This window comes from Erpetoichthys calabaricus, chromosome 3, assembly GCF_900747795.2.
Source record: "Erpetoichthys calabaricus chromosome 3, fErpCal1.3, whole genome shotgun sequence".
NCBI classification, from domain to species: Eukaryota; Metazoa; Chordata; class Cladistia; order Polypteriformes; family Polypteridae; genus Erpetoichthys; species Erpetoichthys calabaricus.
In genome coordinates this window covers 24914159-24933171 of record NC_041396.2, presented here as the reverse complement: position 1 = coordinate 24933171, position 19013 = coordinate 24914159, and the positions used below count along the sequence as shown (strand labels likewise).

Genomic DNA, 19013 nt, shown 5'->3' with positions numbered 1-19013 from the left:
AATTTAGCCCTGACAATGGGGTACACCCTACTCTTCACAAAGGATTTTTAAATGACCGCAGAGAGTGTGGACCTCAGTTTTATGTCTCATTTATTTTTATAGAACAGTGTCCCTGTCACTGCTTGGGGCCATTGTATTCCACACACACACCAGAGGGTAAGCGCCCTCTGCTGGCCTTAGCAACACCCTATCCCATGAAACTCTAAAGGAGTTGCAAGCTGCAGTGAAAACTCTAAAGGAGTTACAAGTTAGAGCCGGTCAGATTGAAAAGATCATGCCTGGGTGCTTAACCAGTAGCAACCTTACAGGAGACTGGCAAAGGGAAAGCCACTGTTAGAAAAAACACAGAAGGTTGGCAGGAAATGTACCTGGGACACTCTGATGGTTTATTGACACTCTTATGGGTTATTGAGTGTAGATTGATGTGCAAGAAATGGAAAATGTATTCATCCATCCATTATCCAACCTGCTATATCCTAACACAGGGTCACGCTGGTCTGCTGGAGCCAATCCCAGCCAACACAGGGCGCTAGGCAAGAACAAACACCGGGCAGGGTTCCAGCCCACCGCAGGGCACACACACACATACCCACACACCAAGCACACACTAGGGACATTTTAGGATCACCAATGCACCTAACCTGCATGTCTTTGGACCGTGGGAGGAAACCCACGCAGACACAACAACAACAACAACATTTATTTATATAGCACATTTTCATACAAAAAGTAGCTCAAAGTGCTTTACATAATGAAGAAAAGATAAATAAAAGACAAAATAAGAAATTAAAATAAGACAACATTAGTTAACATAGAAAAGGAGTCAGGTCCGATGGCCAGGGTGGACAGAAAAAACAAAAAAAAAACTCCAGAAGGCTGGAGAAAAAAATAAAATCTGTAGGGGTGACACGGGGAGAACATGGAAACTCCACGCAGGGAGGACTCGGGAAGCGAAGCAGGGTCTCCTAACTGCGAGGCAGCAGCGCTACCCACTGCGCCACTAACATAGATCTATTAGTTATAAAAGGATCGTAAAACGTGATGTGGCCTGTATGACAAATGGACCATTCAATGAACATGCATTTGCTTTCCCATCATGTTTTGAAGTTCAATCATTAATGAAAATTAGCAAGATGCAGCAGTTAGCTGTGACTCAAAAAACCCAAAAAGTGAACCCAGGTCTCCTTACTGCGAGGCAGCAGTGCTACCACTGTGCCACCGTGCTGCCCAAAAATTTATTCATTTAATATTAAATTCACTACAAAGTATAACATGCAGAATGTGTCCTAAGATGAAGTGCTGCCCTTTGCTGCTGTAACAGGTTGTAGCTCACAGTTAGGTACTGAAGGCTTGATAATAAGTAGATGGATGGATGGATGAATGGATGGATGGGCACATGACCTCCTTATATGGATTTTATAGGTCAGTCTTTCTTTTATACATATAAAGCTTACCTTTTTTTAGTTTTATTGCTCCTCTAACCATATAATGTAAGGAAAAATAAGATAATTTGAACCCATTTGAAATGTTGAACCCGTTCCAAGTAAACCATTTCACATCCATTGTCGAGTGTTTGGTAAGCAGAGTCAAGGCAACGGATGCTTGATGAATTTCCTAACTTCTTAAAGGTCAGTGAAACGCTTTAACGTGGACTTTACCAGTCTTCTTCATTTTTTATGGAAGGTTAATTATTTATAGAGGTGACAGGAATTCTGGTAAATTTATAAAACCTTTGAAACTTTGCTTATTTACTTTCTCTTTTGCTGATTAGTGAGAGCACCTGGGACTGATGCTTTAAAACGAAGATTCGCTCTCCGTTTGTCCTCCAAGGTGGGCTGTATCTGGAGTTAAAACATTATCCAATAGGGCTTTGCTGGGGGAACCCGACATGGATTTATATTCAGAGAAGGCGGTTCTGCAAATTCTTCATTTCTAAAAGTTTTAAAGTATAGATTATTTATTACCTTGTTGTAAATGCCCCTTTAGGACACTTTGGAGGCTGGGTTTTCGTACAGCTGGAAACAGAAAGCGATGGTCAGTGTCCCACTTCTGACTTCACGTGGCTGGCAAGGCAACTTTTTACAATAAACAGGTCTGCCTTACTTTCAGATGCTTTTCAACTAGATGCACATCTCATGACAGATTCTGAACAAGTTAGCAAGTGGAGATAATTCATCAGCATGGACACTGAGAGGAAGTTCTCGACATGGGACTACGTGGTCTTCATTGTGACTCTGGCCATTGCACTGGCTATTGGAGTTTACCAGGCCCTGGCAGGACGCCGTCAATACAGCAGTAAAGAATTCCTTCTGGCCGGGCGTCAGCTGAGTGCATTACCCGTGGCCATGTCTCTGACAGCCAGCTTCATGTCCGGCATCACGGTCATTGGCACTCCTGCAGAGGCTTACCAATTTGGAGCACCATTTCTACTGTTTGCTTTTTCCTACAGCATCATGTCAACAATCAGCGCAGAGATTTTTGTGCCTCTCTTCTACCGGCTTGGCATCACCAGTACATATGAGGTAACTGTGGAGTCGTTCATTCTTTATTTAATTTCAATATCACCTTAGGTAGTGGTGAGGTATAGGGGATGCTCCTAGGACATTTTCCTTATGGTCTCTACCTCTTTCCTTTCTTTCTTCTAGAGAAATTAAGCCTCCTTCAATATTAATTTCCTTTATTTTCTAAAAACTGTTCTGTGAAAGTTCAATATAACTTGGCAGTCATGTATTTACCACTGTGAGTCACTTTCTAATTTTTATCCACAAATAACCATAGGTCAAAAGTTTGACTTTTTTGATGGGTTTGTATGCTTTAGGCATTGCCAAACACTATTTGACCACTCATCAGAGAGATGTCTGCATATGTGTGTGAGTGTATGTGTGTGTGTCAGGATGCATTGTCTATAGAAATGATAACTCAAAAAATCCGTATAGTACTTCCATGTAAATTAGTGATGCAACAGGAAATCACTGTGACAATACAATACTGTGACGCCTTGCGTCAGCTTCATCTTGTTTCTTCCCTTCAACCCAGAAAATTGATAGACGTATACCGAGATAGACTGGTGCGAATGAAGACACAATACAATGTTCCAAGCTATAAACTACAGGGCTTCTTTAAATAAAAAATCAATAAAAACACAATGCTTTGTGAGAATTAAATAAATATTCTGAATGAAGGGTTAAAACCAGGGGCTCCTCTTTCTCTCTGAGCCCCCAGTGTCTCTCTTTATCTTCACTCCAGGTGAGGTGCGCTCAGCTGTGCCCTGAGACTTCGACATGTGTGGTCCGCCTTTAAAACAACTTGCACCCCAGCCACCTGAGCCCAAGCCCAGCTCCATGGTCACACCACCATTCCTTCAACATCCACGTGGTGATCTCTGAATCCCTTCAGCCACTACTGCACCCAGACCGCTCAAGTAGGAGCGTCCCACCTCCATCCAAAGTGAAGTCCTCTCACTCTCCAGAAGGACGACTCCTGACTGCCATGCCTCCTGTCCTCTGTACTGGCTCATTCACCTGATCTTCACCCTTTATTGCACAAACCTTTTCTCTACATTTTTTTTCTCTCTCATAAGAATGTACAACATAAGAAATGTGACAAACGAGAAGAGACCATTCAGTCCATCAAGCCTGTTCTTTTAGCTGATAGCTAAGCTGTCCCACTCCCGATATCTCATTCAGATTCTTCTGCTTCCACTCCATGTCTCAGTAGTTTGATCCAGAGTCCCACAACTCTTTGCGTAAAGAAGTGCTTCCTGGCTTCAGTCTTAAATGCACTTCCTCTCAGTTTCCACTGATGTCTTTGAATACACTTTGAATAATCTGGATCTGCTTTATCTATGCCTTTTAGGATTTTAAATACCTAAATGAGGTTCTCATGCCATCTCCTCTGCTCGAGACTAAACAGGTTTAATTCTCCGTGTCTGTCCTAGTAAAACATGTCTTTAAGTCCTGGGATGCTCTTGGTTGATCTCCTCTGCACTGCTTCAGGTGCTGCTATGTCTTTCTTGTACTGTGGTGACCAGAATTGCACGCAATACTCTGGATGTGGCCTCACTAGTGCATTATATAGTGTGAGCATAATGTTCCTTGACTTATATTCAACAGTTCTTATGATCCATCCATCCATCCATTTTCTAACCCGCTGAATCCGAACACAGGGGTCTGCTGGAGCCAATCCCAGCCAACACAGGGCACAAGGCAGGAACCAATCCCGGGCAGGGTGCCAACCCACCGCAGGACACACAAAAACACACCAAGCACACACTAGGGCCAATTTAGAATCGTCAATCCACCTAACCTGCATGTCTTTGGACTGTGGGAGGAAACCGGAGCGCCCTGAGGAAACCCACACAGACTTGGGGAGAACATGCAAACTCCACGCAGGGAGGACCCGGGAAGCGAACCCAGGTCCCCAGGTCTCCCAACTGCGAGGCAGCAGCGCTACCCACTGCGCCACCCAGTTCTTATGATATAACCCAACATTTTATTTGCCTTTTTAATAGCTTGTGTGCATTGCTTAGTCATCATAAACCCCCAATCCTTTTCAGAGGTTTCTTCTTGTATGACAGTGTCTCCCATCTTGTATTTATAATTGATGATCCCTTTGCCCACATGTAGCACTTTGCACTTTTCTACTTTCTCTCCCTGCTCTCCTTTATGCCTTCATTATTTAGCTGCTGATGTGGAACAGCTGAACTAATTAAACAATTGTCTTGCCTTCACACTGTACATCCCACAGCCGCCCCACTCTGAAACCGCATGCACCCATGGAACCAAAGCACTACCACCTGCACGGATCCCTAGAATGTTTTACAACAAACACAGCCAACTGTATTGTTCAGTAACATACAAGCAAGAACATTAACTTACATAATACAAGTATTTATGTTGTACACAGGGTGGCATGGTGTCACAGTGATAGCGTTGCTGCCTCTCAGTAAGGAGACTCCCTATGTGGAGTTTGCATGTTCTCCCATGTTTGCGTGGGTTTCATCTGGATGCTCCGGATGCAGGTTAGGTGGATAAGCGATGTGAAATTGGTCCTAGTGTGTGCTTGGTGTGTGTGTGTGTGGTTGCCCTGCAATGAACAGGCGCTCTCTGTCCAGGGTTTGTTCACAATATAACAGCATATTTCTGCTTCTTCTCTTTTCTTTCATTCCTTCTGCCTCCACTCTTCCTCAGGCAAGTGTCATCCTCTCCCTCCCAACTCTGGCTCCCTGAATGAAGGCAGGCAGCCCCTTTTATCTATCTATCTTTAATCTTTAATTGTATCTATCATGGTGGCGCACATAGTTGCATCGGCTCAGTACTCTCCCCTTTGGAGTGTTGTTTTGTGTGTGTGTGTGTGTTGATTTTAGTTCGTTCTACATCCTGTTGGGCGAACATATACTACAACCAACACGCTCTTCTTAAGATCATAGTCTGCTGTGAGAGGAGTGTTACGGCAGAATTCATTCACTTGCACAGTGTTCCGGTGGATATAGCCAGGACACCCGGCTCCCCGATGACGAAGGCGGCTCAGAGAGAGGAAGCAGAAGCGAGAATGCAGGGCCAGCGCGCTAGCTAGACTACGGAGACGGCCTCACAAACCTCTGCTTCCAAGCCTTTTCCTCGCTAACGCCAGATCTATTGTCAACAAGATGGATGAACTGAGGCTTCAGGTTGCATCAGACCACATGATCAAGGACAGTAGCCTGTTTGTGTTCACAGAAACCTGGCTCCATTCATGCATACTGGACTCGGCTATTGAGCTAACTGGCTATACATCGTGGCGTTACAACAGGACTAGAGACTCTGGTAAGAGCAGAGGAGGGGGTGTGTGTGTGTACATCAATAATAACTGGTTCACGGACGCAGTGATAGTGGATAGCCATTGCTCCCCTGACTTAGAGTATATGACTGTGAAATGTAGACCTATCTATTTACAGTACTGTGGGAGTTCAATGTGGTAATAATCACCGCTGTTAACATATCACCAGCTGTTAATACTAACTTGGCTCTAAGACATTAGCAGCCAACAGAGCCGTTACCCTGATGCAGTGTTCATTATCACAGGGGACTTAAATCACGTGGATTTAAAAGCAGTGCTCCCCAAACTCCACCAGCACGTAAAGTGTGCTACTAGAGGAGCTAACACACTAGACAAGGTCTACTCAAACATCAAGCTGGGCTACAGAGCTAAACAGCTTCCACACCTGGCCCAGTCTGACCACATGTCATTGTTAATGATTCCTGCATACTCCCCTCTCCGCAAATCTGCCCTTACCACCACAAGATCCATCACAACCTGGCCTGATGATGCTTCTCTGCAGCTGCAGGACTGCTTCAACAGGACTAACTGGGACATATTTGAAAGTCCAAACCTGGAACTCTACACCGACAATGTATTGTGCTACAACAAAACCTGCATTGACACTGTCACAGTGTGGAAACATATCCATGTCAGTCAAACCAGAAGCCCTGGATGATAAGAGTAGTTCAGCAGCTGCTAAAGGAAAGGAACACTGCCTTTAGGTGTGGTGACAAGGCTCTCTACAGCATGACACGGTCCGACCTGAAGAGAGGCATCAGAAAGGCCAAGAGGGACTAGAGGAGAAGGATTGAGGAGCACCTGGACAGTAATAACAGTAGGCAGGTTTGGCAAGGGGTCTAGCACTTCACAAACTACAGGACCAGCCATGGAGCTGCTGAAGGTGATGCCTCAATGGCAGAGGAGCTGAACCAGTTCTTTGCTTGCTTTGAGATGGAACTACCAGAGGCAGCTGTTACACACGCAGCAGCAACTCACAACAACATCACCCCCTCCCTTAGGGTGGAGGAACACGAGGTGAGATGCTCGTTCCAGGCTGTCAATCCTAGGAAGGCTACAGGTCCAGACGGTGTCCCTGGACATGTGTTGAGGAGCTGTGTAGAGCAGCTGGCTGGGGTCTTCACGAAGATCTTTAACCTAATACTGTCCCAGGCCTCAGCTCCTCCCTGTCTGAAATCCTCCATCTTACTCCCTTTACCAAAAAAATCACCCATAACCTGCCTGAATGACTATCGGCCAGTAGCACTCACCCCAGTGTTGATGAAGTGTTTTGAGAGACTGGTCCGGAGTCATATCATGTCCTTCATCCCTCCCACCTTTGATGCACACCAATTTGCTTACAGGTCTACTGAGGACGCTGTTGCTGCTGCTCTCCATGCTACCCTGTCCCATCTGGAGCATCAGGGGATCTACGCACGTCTCTTATTTATCGATTTTAGCTCTGCTTTTAACACCACCCTCCCTCACAGATTGGTGTGCAAGCTGCTAGCCCTGAGACTCCCGTATTCCACCTGTCTATGGATTAAAGACTTCCTGACAGACTGCACACAAAGGGTTAGGGTGGGACTGACCATCTCCTCAGCCATCAGCATCAGCACCGGTTCTCCTCAGGGGTGTGTGCTGAGCCCCCTGCTCTTCATGCTGTACACACATGACTGCGCCCTTTGCCCATCACAGCAACACCATTGTCAAATTTGCAAACGACACCACTGTGGTGGGGCTCATCTCTGAGGAGGATGAATCCGTCTACAGGGACAAAGTGGAGCGGCTGACAGCATGGTGCATTGACAACAACCTGCTCCTGAACACAAGTAAGACCAAGGAGCTCGTTGTGGACTTCAGGAAAAAGAAAATGGACATCAAACCACTCTACATCAGAGGGGACTGTGTGGAGAGGGTGTCAGACTTCCACTTCCTGGGAGTACACCTCATGGAAGACCTGTTCTGGGGTGTGAATACAGCTGAGCTGGCGAGGAAGGCTCAGCAGAGACTTTATTTCCTGAAAGTCCTCAGGAAAAATAACATCCCCTAAAAACTGCTGGTGTCCTTCTATCGCTGCTCTATTGAGAGTATCCTGTGCTACTGCCTCTGCGTGGGGTTTTCCAGCTGCACAACAGCACAGAGGAAAATAATTCAGCGGATCGTAAAGACTGCCCAGCAGATCATCGGCTGTTGTTTACCCTCTCTGGATGAACTGCACATCTCTCACTGCCTCACGAAAGCGGAAAACATCTTAAAAGACTCCACACACCCCACTCATGACAACTGTTACCATCAGGTAAAAGATATAGGAGCATCAAAACAAAGACTAATAGACTGAATAACAGTTTCTACCCTGTTGATATTAGGGCACTGAATGCCACCTAATCACCTCCAATGCAGCAGTACAATAGATGACGTACTGTGCAATAGTCTTCATGTGCAATTAAGGTCTTATGTTGAATGTTTGTGTTCTACCTCATTTCTTCTTATCCTTTCTTATACGTTTTTTTTTAAATTATATTTTATTTATATTTTGACACCGCAGGGACTGCACATAATTTTGTTGTATTTGTTACAATGACAATAAAGATATTCTGATATTCTGATTCTTCTGATTCTGATTCTTTTATGCTACACCTGGGAGTACTCCAGATGGCTTGTTAGTTAGGGCTGGAACACTCTGAGGTTTGGACTGAGTTACAAAGTAGGGCTTTGCAGCTCCCCCTGGCAGCACCCACGGCACCCAACAGGGCTGAGTTACACAACTCCAATTTCCATCATAACCTGTGGGATAAAGTGTGGTGTTGTAGCAACCCAGGGAGGCTGCCATCTAGTGCTCTGTGGGAGGTGGTGTCCTATATATGTTTGCTCTCCCGGTCTTTCTGTTATGGTGAAATCCTGGCCGAGAAAAGGCCATCTGTCACAGAACACAAATAAATGTAGGGCAAAGAGAACCTGAAATGAAATAAAGCGAACAACTTCAATAACAATTATTTTGAAACTAAACACCTCAGATCGAATGAAGTAAAGAATCAGCATAGATAGATTGGTACAGTTGTGGGTCAAAGCATCTGTGCATGTTGACTTTTAAAGGTCTTGTTGTGCATGTGTGTGTGTGTCTGTATGTGTGTGTGCGTGTGTGTGTGTGTGTGTGGGCGTGTGTGTGCGCGTGTGTGTGTGTGTGTTCATTTCTATGTCTTCACCATCCAGTGTGTGCCCTGGTATAGCAAACAATCTGTCAGCTGTCTTCTTCTTTGAGGGTGTCTGTGAATGTGTGTGCCTCCATGTGTGCGTACGTGTATATTTAAATAAATGATGTACCTTAAGAACTACTTGTTCACAAATGTTGAAAATCAATAGGCCTGGACCCATGACTAAACTGAGCAGACTGCAAAAATCCCAGTTAAATTAAACAATTTCTACGACTGTTACTGTGGGACATAGGTCACACCGTTTTTGAAGGATATGAAGATAAGTATTGAGACAAAGTGGACCAAAAACAAGCTCGGAGCCTGTAAAAAGGCAAACTTGATTCGATATGCTTGAAAAAGAGTTTAATTTCTTTCTGAACTTATCGTTCTACATAAATACATACATAGATGGATGTTCAATGGGGATATCTCGGAAAACCACTTGCTCTAAATTTTTGTATGTTTGCTGAGATGTAGTCATTCAGGAGCTCAACACAATGCAATTTTCTAATGAATATAATCACTTTAAGACTTGAAAATCAGTTTTGATTTTCTACAGACACACACAGCTAAAATCAATGTTCCTTGATGTTTTGAACAATATAGAATCAACATCTGAGCTTAACTCAATTTTGACCCCATCACAAAATTTTCATTTATATGGAAGTAATATGAATCGCCCAATCTGATTAGAACATGGCACAGTTATTACCATTGCCATATGGTTGTAGCATATTGATTTTCAGCAAAAGAAGGTTAAGAGGAGACCTGACTGAAGTGTTTAAAATTATGACATGAATTAGTCCAGTGGATTAAGACGGTGACTTTAAAATGAGTTAATCAAGAGCATGGGGACACAGTTGGAAACTTGTTAAGGGTAAATTTCACACAAACATTAGGAGGTTTTTCTTCACACAGAGAACCACAGACACTTGGAATAAGCGACCAGGTAGTGTGGTAGACAGTAGGACTTTATAGACTTTCAAAACTCAAGTTAATGTTATTGTGGAAAAATTAAGTGGACAGGACTGGCGAGCTCTGTTGGGTTGAATGGCCTGTTCTCATTCCAATTGTTTTAATATCCTAAATGTTCTAAAAAATCACTTCAATCAATTTTCGCCACAATTCAAATCTTTGAACTGAAATGCTCCATGTTGTGAATCCACAGCAATTCACCAAGGGGTCTTCAAGGATTTTCATTTTTTTTTTGTCTCCATCCCCTGACTTATGATTTTTCAATCACATTTTTACAGAGTTCCTTGGAGCGTTCTCTTGAATTCATTGAGCATTTTAGGTCACCACACTGATTCACACAAGTCATCGCTTCCAAACACACTACAATCAAATGAAACCCTAGAATGGTGGTCTCCATTGAACTAATGATGGGACTTCTAAAACCAATTGGCTTTGCCACATGTGTCATAGTAAGGAGGATAAATACTTATGCAATCAGTTATTTTGTGTTTTATATTTGGAATTAATTTAGACCACTGTACAGAGATCTGTTTGACATAAAAAGTCAAAAAACAAACTTAATTCACTGTGATTCAATGTTGTGTAACAATAAAATGGGAAACCTTCCAACAGGGTGAATACTTGTTATAGACACTGGATGTGTTTGTTTATACGAGTGAGTCCTGTGTCACAAATATGTCCCGAACTCTGATACTGCTTTAAATTAACCCAAAGGTTCATTCAACACAGAAGATTTTACCGTATACAGTGTGCAGCATTCTCTTCTGATACAACTAATCCAGTCTTTCAATACAAGTTGGAGAATGACAATATATTAAATTAATTAGACTTTTTCCAGTAGAGTTGATTAGCACACCGTCTCTTCTGTATGTTTTCTGCGTTATCTACTGACTTTGCCCTTGACTTTGCTCTGCACTCCTTAAGGTTTCACCTCGGCAGTTGTTGTATTTAGCACATTTTATTTAGATGTTATAAATGTGGAGTCCATTCTGGTACAAACTTACTCCAATGGAGAGCTAGAAGGTAGATTTTAAATAACTAAAGCCAGAGGATCGATATAAAAGGAAATAAATATGAAAAACAAACATTTGTGGGAATCCCAGTATTACCTTTGGACAGACGCAATGGTTCTTACTCATTCCTATCTTTTCTTGTGAAATTATCTTCAATTGTTGCCACACTCATTAGAGCTTCATCTTCTGGACTTCTATGAAACATAAAAAAATCAATGCAGCCATAATGTCAACTGTGCTGATCTTCTGATACCATTTATGGTTTAGTATTTTCTGATAGCAGAGGTCTATGAACCTCTCTATTATTGATTTTAAAATATGTATGCTTGCTTAAGTAAATGAATCATATTTGGTTATCTGTGTTTTTATAAAGTTCAAGTTCATGTGTATTGTCATGTTCTCAGCACAATGAAATTCTTACTTAGATGTTTCTGACAGACTAATGACAGTAGCAGCTGCAGACAGAGAACACAGCACCATACACTAAATAAAATATCTGAAGATATCTGAAGATCTACAGTACTGTGCAAAAAGTCTTAGGCACTTTTAGATAGTCCACAAAAATATTTGTCTTAAAACAAAGAGACCATTCAGTCTGCGAAGCTTGTTTGATTAGCTCATTATATCTCATCCAGATACAGTACCTTTTAGATGTTGTCAAGGTTTCTTCTTCAGCTACATGTCTCAGTAGTTTGCTTCCGATTTCCATCTTTACATAAAGAAGTGCTTCCTGGCTTCAGTCCTAAATGCACGTCTCCTGAATTTCCATCGGTGACCTGAAGTAGGTGATTCACTGTTAAGCTGAAACAATCCTGCTCCTTTATCAAAGCCTTTGAGAATTTTAAATACCTGACTGAGGTGCTTCAGACTAAGCAGGTTTAACTCTCTGAGTCTGTCATAGTAGGACACATCCTTAAGTCCTCTTGGTTGCTCTCCTCTGCACAGCTTCAGGTGCTGCTATGTCTTTTTTGTACTGTAGTGACCAGAACTGCACACAATACTCCAGATGTGGTGTGTTATAAAGACAAAGTATAACATCCTTTGATTTACATTTATATTTGCCTTCTGCACTTTGCTTAGATGATGAAAATGCTGTGTCAACAAAAAACCCCTAAATCCTTTTCAGAGGTTGTTTCCTGTATGACCGCGTCTCCCATCTTTTCATTAATAATTGATGCTCCTTTTGCCCACATGTAGCAATTTGTACTTTTCTACAGTAAACTGCATTTTCCAGGTGCTTGTCCAGTTTTGAGGCTTGTCCAGGTCTTTCTGAATCATTTTTGCTATCTCTTTCAGTGCCTGTCATTGCTCCAGTATTTTAATATCATCTGCAAATTTCACAAGTTTACTCACTATACCAGAATCAGTGTCATTGATATAAATCAGCAAATGTAATGGTGGCAGTACAGAGGGACCCCATTGGTGACCCCATTCTCCTCTTATCTGTACTCTTTGTCTCCTGCTCATCGACTAACTTGAGATCCAGTTTTGTAAGTTAATTCTGATACCTACAGCTTCTAATTTCAGAATTAATCTTCTATGTAGGATGACCATATCGAAAAGCTTTGTAAATTCTGTTGTATGCTTTATTTTTGCTAACTATTGAAGCTGAATGTTCAAAAATAATCTAAAAGATCACTTTGGTTTAAGAAAACTTTTTTGAAATACAGTGGAACCTCGGTTCACGACCATAATTCGTTTCAAAACTCTGGTCGTAAACCGATTTGGTCGTGAACTGAAGCAATTTCCCCCATAGGATTGTATGTAAATACAATTGATCCGTTCCAGACCATACGAACTGTATGTAAATATATATATTTTTTAAGTTTTTAAGCACAAATATAGTTAATTAAACCATAGAATGCACAGCATAATAGTAAACTAAATGTAAAAACATTGAATAACACTGAGAAAACCTTGAACAACAGAGAAAACTAACACTGCAATAGTTCGTGCTATAGCGCTACCAACCGCTGGCTAAAACACTTTTTTTTAATGAGTTTTAAGCACAGGGAAAAAAAATGAACATTTGAAAAAATCTGTAATTTAATAAACCACCAAGAAAAGTAACATTACAACAATGCACGCTACGAACCGATCGCTGTAAACAGAAGTGAAAACAAAATCAAGCCAAGTGCATTCTTTAACTGCCTTCCTACCTTATGCGTCCAGCTCCCTCTCTCTCTTGCGCTGCCTGTGTGTGTGTGCGTCTCTCTCTCGCTTGCCTGTGTGTGTGCGTCTGTCTCTCTCTTGCGCTGCCTGTTTGTGCGTGCGTCTCTCTCTCATGCTGCCTGTGTGTGTGCGTCTCTCTCACGCTTGCCTGTGTGTGTGCGTCTGTCTCTCTCTTGCGCTGCCTATGTGTGTGCGTCTGTCTCTCTCGATCGCCTGTGTGTGTGTGTGTGTGTGTGTGTGTGTGTGTGTGTGTGTGTCGCGCTCTCTTGCTCGCTCGCTGCACAGGAAATGCACAGGGAGAGACTGAACATGTATAAACCAAAAGGGAAACTGGCTTGTTTGTATACCGAGTGTATGGTCGTGAACCGAGGCAAAAGTTTGGCAAACTTTTTGGTCGTAAACCGATTTGTACATGTACCGAGACGTTCGTGAACTGAGGTTCCACTGTACAATCGTGAGTCGCATCCTGTCATGGCATGGCAAAAAAGGTCTTTCCAGCTGTTTGATCCGCTTGCAATGATACTGGTACTGTAAATATACATTCTTTTCCCTTCTTGGCCACTTTTTGTTTATGCTTTAATTACAATTATATGCGTATTTGTATGTATATGAGGAAGTAATTAATAATTTTTTTTTTTTTTTTTACTCTTCTAAAGGAGACTGTTCAATATCATATCCTTGGTTTATTGTTATTGTTATTATTGTATTAGGATTTACTATGCTTATCCAGGGCCACTTTTTAACACCTGCACCCTGCCCGGGATTTGTTTCCTGCCTTGCGCCCTGTGCTGGCTGGGATTGGCACCAGCAGACCCCCGTAACCCTGTGTTAGGATATAGCGGGTTGGACAATGGCTGACTGACTGACTTTTTAACACCATTCCCTAGGTTTACTATTTTACAATCTCGCTTGAAATTGTCCAAAATGTTTCCAGGGCAAGATCCAACCTGTGAACGTTGCAATCGAGCTCAAACCTCACTGGGTCACATGTTTTGGGCCTGCACCAAATTAACATCATTCTGGACAAAACATTTTTAAGTGCCTTTCAGACAGCCTTGGGGTCACAATCCCTTCTAACCCATTAACAGCTGTGTTTGGTGGGCTCACAGATGGGCTTAAAGTGGAGAAGGACACACAAATTGTAATTGCCTTTACTACACTTTTGGCACGCAGACTTATTTTGCTAAACTGGAAGAATCCTAACTCTCCTCTTTTAAGTCAGTCGGTAACTGATGTTTTATATTATTTGAAATTGGAAAAAATCAAATTCTCACTTAGAGGATCTGTGCAGAACTTTTTCAAAACCTGGCAGGATCTGATCAATAACATTTTAGAATAAGCTCTTAAAGCACTGAGGAAGCAGATTCTCTCCCCATTTCTTTTTCTTCTCCATTTATCTTTATCCACCTATTAAACTCATCAATTTATTCATTTTTACTAGCTTTAACTTTTAATCCATAGGCCGTGCTCTCTTTCTCTGAGGTGGTAGCTGATTTCTTTTCAAACCTATTTTTTTGTAAAAATTGATCTATTTGGATGTAATGATTAAAATAAAATCAATAAAATAAAAAAATACAATCTCATGATTACTGAAGATCATATTTTATGCTTAAAGTAATTGGACTGTATTGGCAATAGATATCGCAATTTTATTCCTCATATGCTGCTGCTGGGGGCTTGTTTTGTTTTGGACGTGTTCTGTCTCTAGGTATGTCAGAGGACCTGGACTTTGTGAAGTGTGGTCCAGCCTCAAGTGGGGAGGCAAAATGGGGGACTGGGGGGTTAGAGAAAAAGAGCAAGCTATCTCTAATCTATCCTTTTAATTCTTATAATTATAAGTGCCAACATAGCAATACGCTTCATGGCAATAACTCCTGGGAAAATTGGAAATTAAGGTCAAAGCTGTCTTATTTTCAGTTAAGACTAAAAAATGACAACAAAAGTTCGGTCTCCATGACCAAAGAGTTAACTTTGTGAGATGGAATGTTAAAGGCCTGAATCACGAATTAAAGAGAAAGGAAGTATTCTCTCACTTAACAGGTCTAAATGCTACAATAGTACGTTTACAGGAGACCCACTTATTAAGAAAAGGATCGGTTTCGGCTGCACAGAGACTGGACTGACCAAATGAGGGGTGGGAGTTGATTTGTTTGGAACCCTTTTTATTTTTTTTTTTTTTGTTTTGTTTTTTTTGTTAAACTTGAGTTTTGTGTATTGTATTTTAATAAAATCAATAAAATTCAAAAAATAAAATAAAATAAATAAATAAAAGATCAGTTTGATAAGATCTTCCTCTCGTAACCCCATAGTGATTGTTATTCAGAATCTTATTTTCAGGTAGGTACTTTTCTAATGTATTTCCTTTTGTACAACAGTTTTCAAAAATTGTGTATGGTCCAGACTTAAGGCTTATTGATCTATTAATTATTAGGCTGCATTGTGTTTCCCTTCTTGGAGATTGGGGTCACATTTGCAACTTTCTAGTCCTCAGGAACTTCTCCCTTCTGAAATGCCTGCTCAGATATGCCTGATGAGAGTTTATAGGTGGCATCTTTCACTTCTTTCAAAGCAATTGGTGAAAACCCTTCAGGTCCAGGGGTTTTATTAGTTTTCAAAGATTGTTATTTTACAGTATGTCTTCTGGATAATTCTGCCAATAAAACAGTACATTTTAGAGTTCTAAACATTCTTTTTGCAAGAAGTGAAGCAATGCGTCAAGATTTTTGAATGTCATCAACGGAAGAAACTAACCTAATAACACAGCACTTTCCACTTCATACACTTTGTAAGCATACAACCCGGTGTTCATGATCAATGACAACATGTGTAGGTTGAACCAAAATGATGAACTGAATCAGAAAATAGCTGGGCAGAGGAAATAAAACTGGGCAGGGACAGCCATACAGTGAAAAGGGAGGTTGTGGTGGATGTGGTTTATCCCACAAATGTTACACCATAGCAAAAATGAGCAAAGCAACAAGACACAACGTTTTCATTCTGCATCACTGAGATCTCTCCAAGCAGGCAGTTGTTTCAAGAGGTGCAATCCAAGGTACAGAACAAGAAACAATCAGGAAAGGTTAAGGACCAGAAATGCTGTGGTCAGCCATGGAAACTGTGTGCAGCAAACAAAAAAGACATCAGGCTTACTTCCCTTTAAATTGGAAGATGTGCAATACTTCTATTTCACGTCATCAGTGAGATTGAAATTTAAAGCTGCTGAACCTCTTCATAGCATCCTCTTTGATGTAATAATAATAATAATAATTGTTTACATTTATATATCTTTCTTCTCACTACTCAAAGCACTTTGCATAGTTAGTGGAGAACCACTACAACCACCACTGATTTGTAGCATCCACCTGGCAATGGCAGTCATTATTGCTCCAGTACACTCCCCAGACATTAGCTATTAGGTGGTGAAATAGTGAGAAATAGCCAAATAGAAAGAGAAGGACCAGAATGACTAGGCCATGGAGGACAATTTAGCCTGGACACAGGGATACATCTTACTCTTTTATAAATACAGAGAGTGAGGACCTCGGTTTTACTTCTCATGTCAAGGATGGTGCCATTTTTACATTACAGTGTCCTTGTCACTACACTGGGGTATTGGGATCCATATTCAGACCACACACCTCTTCCAGCAGCAACCCAAGCTTTTCCAAGATGGTCTCTCACCCAAGTACTGGCTGGGCCTGAACATGCAAAGCTTCAGGTGGATGACCTGTTCTGAAGTGCATGTGATATGGCTGCCATCTACCTTCTACTTTCTGAGGTCTATGAGCAGATTCTTGGTTTTTCTGACATGAAGGGACATTTTCCTTCAGCACATTTTGGGATGGAGCTATGGCTGTTTCTCAAAGCCATCTCAACCTGGGCCTTCCTTTTTTTTGTTGTCCAACCTGGCTCTGAACAGTGTTTTTTCTTCTGGGGTAGCTTTGTAAACATTATGCTCATCCCTCATCCTGGAGGACCAGATACAGTAGTTTTTGATCAAGGTGTTTGGCCTCTAGCATTTGTATATCCAATTGCATTAAAGACACAGAGGACGTAAAAATGTTAGGTATGAATACACAATGGGAGGTTTGAAAATAAAGTGTAGAAGGATTTAGGAGTCACAGAGGACTTGACACTATCAACTGCCAGTGTTCAGAAGCCATTAAGAGGGCTAACAGAATGTCAGGTTACATGGCGCCCTGATGTGTGGGGTACAAGTCACAGGGGGTTCTGCTCAAGTTTTATAACACACTGGTAAGGCCTCATCTGGTGTACTGTGTGCAATTTTGGTCTCTAAATTTGGGCACCCAACAGAGATATGACATCAATACTTAGTTGAGCCTCCTTTTGCCAATCTAACAGTCTCAAGACGCCTTTGATGAGTGTCTAGATTCTGGATGGAGGTATTGTTAACCATTCTTCCATACAAAATCTCTCCAGTTCCGTTAAATTTGATGGCTGCCGAGCATGGACAGCCTGCTTCAAATCATCCCATAGATTTTCGATGATATTCAAGTCAGGGGACTGTGACGGCCATTCCAGAACATTGTACTTCTCCCTCTGCATGAATGCCTTTGTAGATTTCGAACTGTATTTTGGCCAATGTCTTTTTGGAATATCCAGCCCCTGCGTAACTTCAACTTTGTGACTGATGCTTGAACATTATCCTGAAGAATATGTTGATATTGGGTTGAATTCATCCGACGCTCGACTTTAACAAGGGCCCCAGTCCCTGAACTAGCCACACAGCCCCACAGCATGATGGAACCTCCACCAAATTTGACAGGAGGTAGCACGTGTTTTTCTTGGAATGTGGTGTTCTTCTTCCGCCATGCAAAGCTCTTTTTGTTCTGACCAAATAACTCAATTTTTGTCTCATCAGTCCAAAGCACTTTGTTCTCAAATGAGTCTGGCTTGTCTAAATGAGCACTGGCATACAACAAGCAACTCTGTTTGTGGCGTGAGTGCAGAAAGGGCTTCTTTCTCATCACCCTGCCATACAGATGTTCTTTGTGCATATTGCGCTGAATTGTAGAACAATGTACAGAGACACCATCTGCAGCAAGATGTTCTTGCAGGTCTTTGGAGGTGATCTGTGGGTTGTCTGTCACCATTCTCACAATCCTGCTCATATGCCGCTCCTGTATTTTTGTCGGCCTGCCAGACCTGCTGGGTTTAACAGCAACTGTGCTTGTGGCCTTCCATTTCCTGATTCCATTCCTTACAGTTGAAACTGACAGTTTAAACCTCTGAGATGGCTTTTTTGTAGCCTTCACCTAAACCAGGAGACTCAACAGTCTTTGTTTTCAGATCTTTGGAGAGTTGCTTTGAAGATCCCATGCTGTCACTCTTCAGAGGAGAGTCAAAGGGAAGCACAACTTGTAATTGACCACCTTAAATACCTTTATATCTCATGATTGGACACACCTGTCTATGAAGTTCAAGGCTTGATGAGCTAATCCAACCAATTTGGTGTTACAAGTAATCAGCATTGAGCAGTGACAGGCATTCAAATCAGCAAAATGACAAGGGGACCCACATTTGTGCACAACCAGTTTTTCACATTTGATTTAATTTCATACAACTAAATACTGCTTCACTGAAAATCTTTGTTCAGAAAACACCGCAGTACTCAGATGTTCCTAGGAAATGAAGGACATACCACTGTTATCTTTTTTGTTGAAAGTGAAGTCAATTATTATGCAGGCTGAGAGGGGTTCCCAGACTTTTTCATATGACTGTATCCCTGGCTGCAAAAGGCTTTTTAGTAACAGAGTCCAAAACAAAACTGATTACATGTGGCAAAGATGGCGGCTTTAAAGGCCTGTATAGGAAGTGGCAACATCAAAGGCCCGGAACCGGA

General features: G+C 41.8%; 2 protein-coding genes across 4 annotated transcripts in view; one reads left to right on the top strand and one right to left on the bottom strand.

Annotated features, from left to right (window-relative positions):
- slc25a55a (solute carrier family 25 member 55a) overlaps nt 1-19013 on the bottom strand; it is a 640168-nt gene that overhangs the window by 218629 nt on the left and 402526 nt on the right. The gene's annotated exons all lie outside the window — the stretch shown is intronic.
- The window catches only part of slc5a8l (solute carrier family 5 member 8, like), an 86528-nt gene continuing 69337 nt past the window's right edge, over nt 1823-19013 (top strand). Inside the window, exon 1 of the mRNA XM_028796489.2 lies at nt 1823-2522. Coding sequence (XP_028652322.1) covers nt 2181-2522 — 342 coding nt within the window. The 5' untranslated portion in view covers nt 1823-2180. The remainder of the gene's footprint in view (nt 2523-19013) is intronic.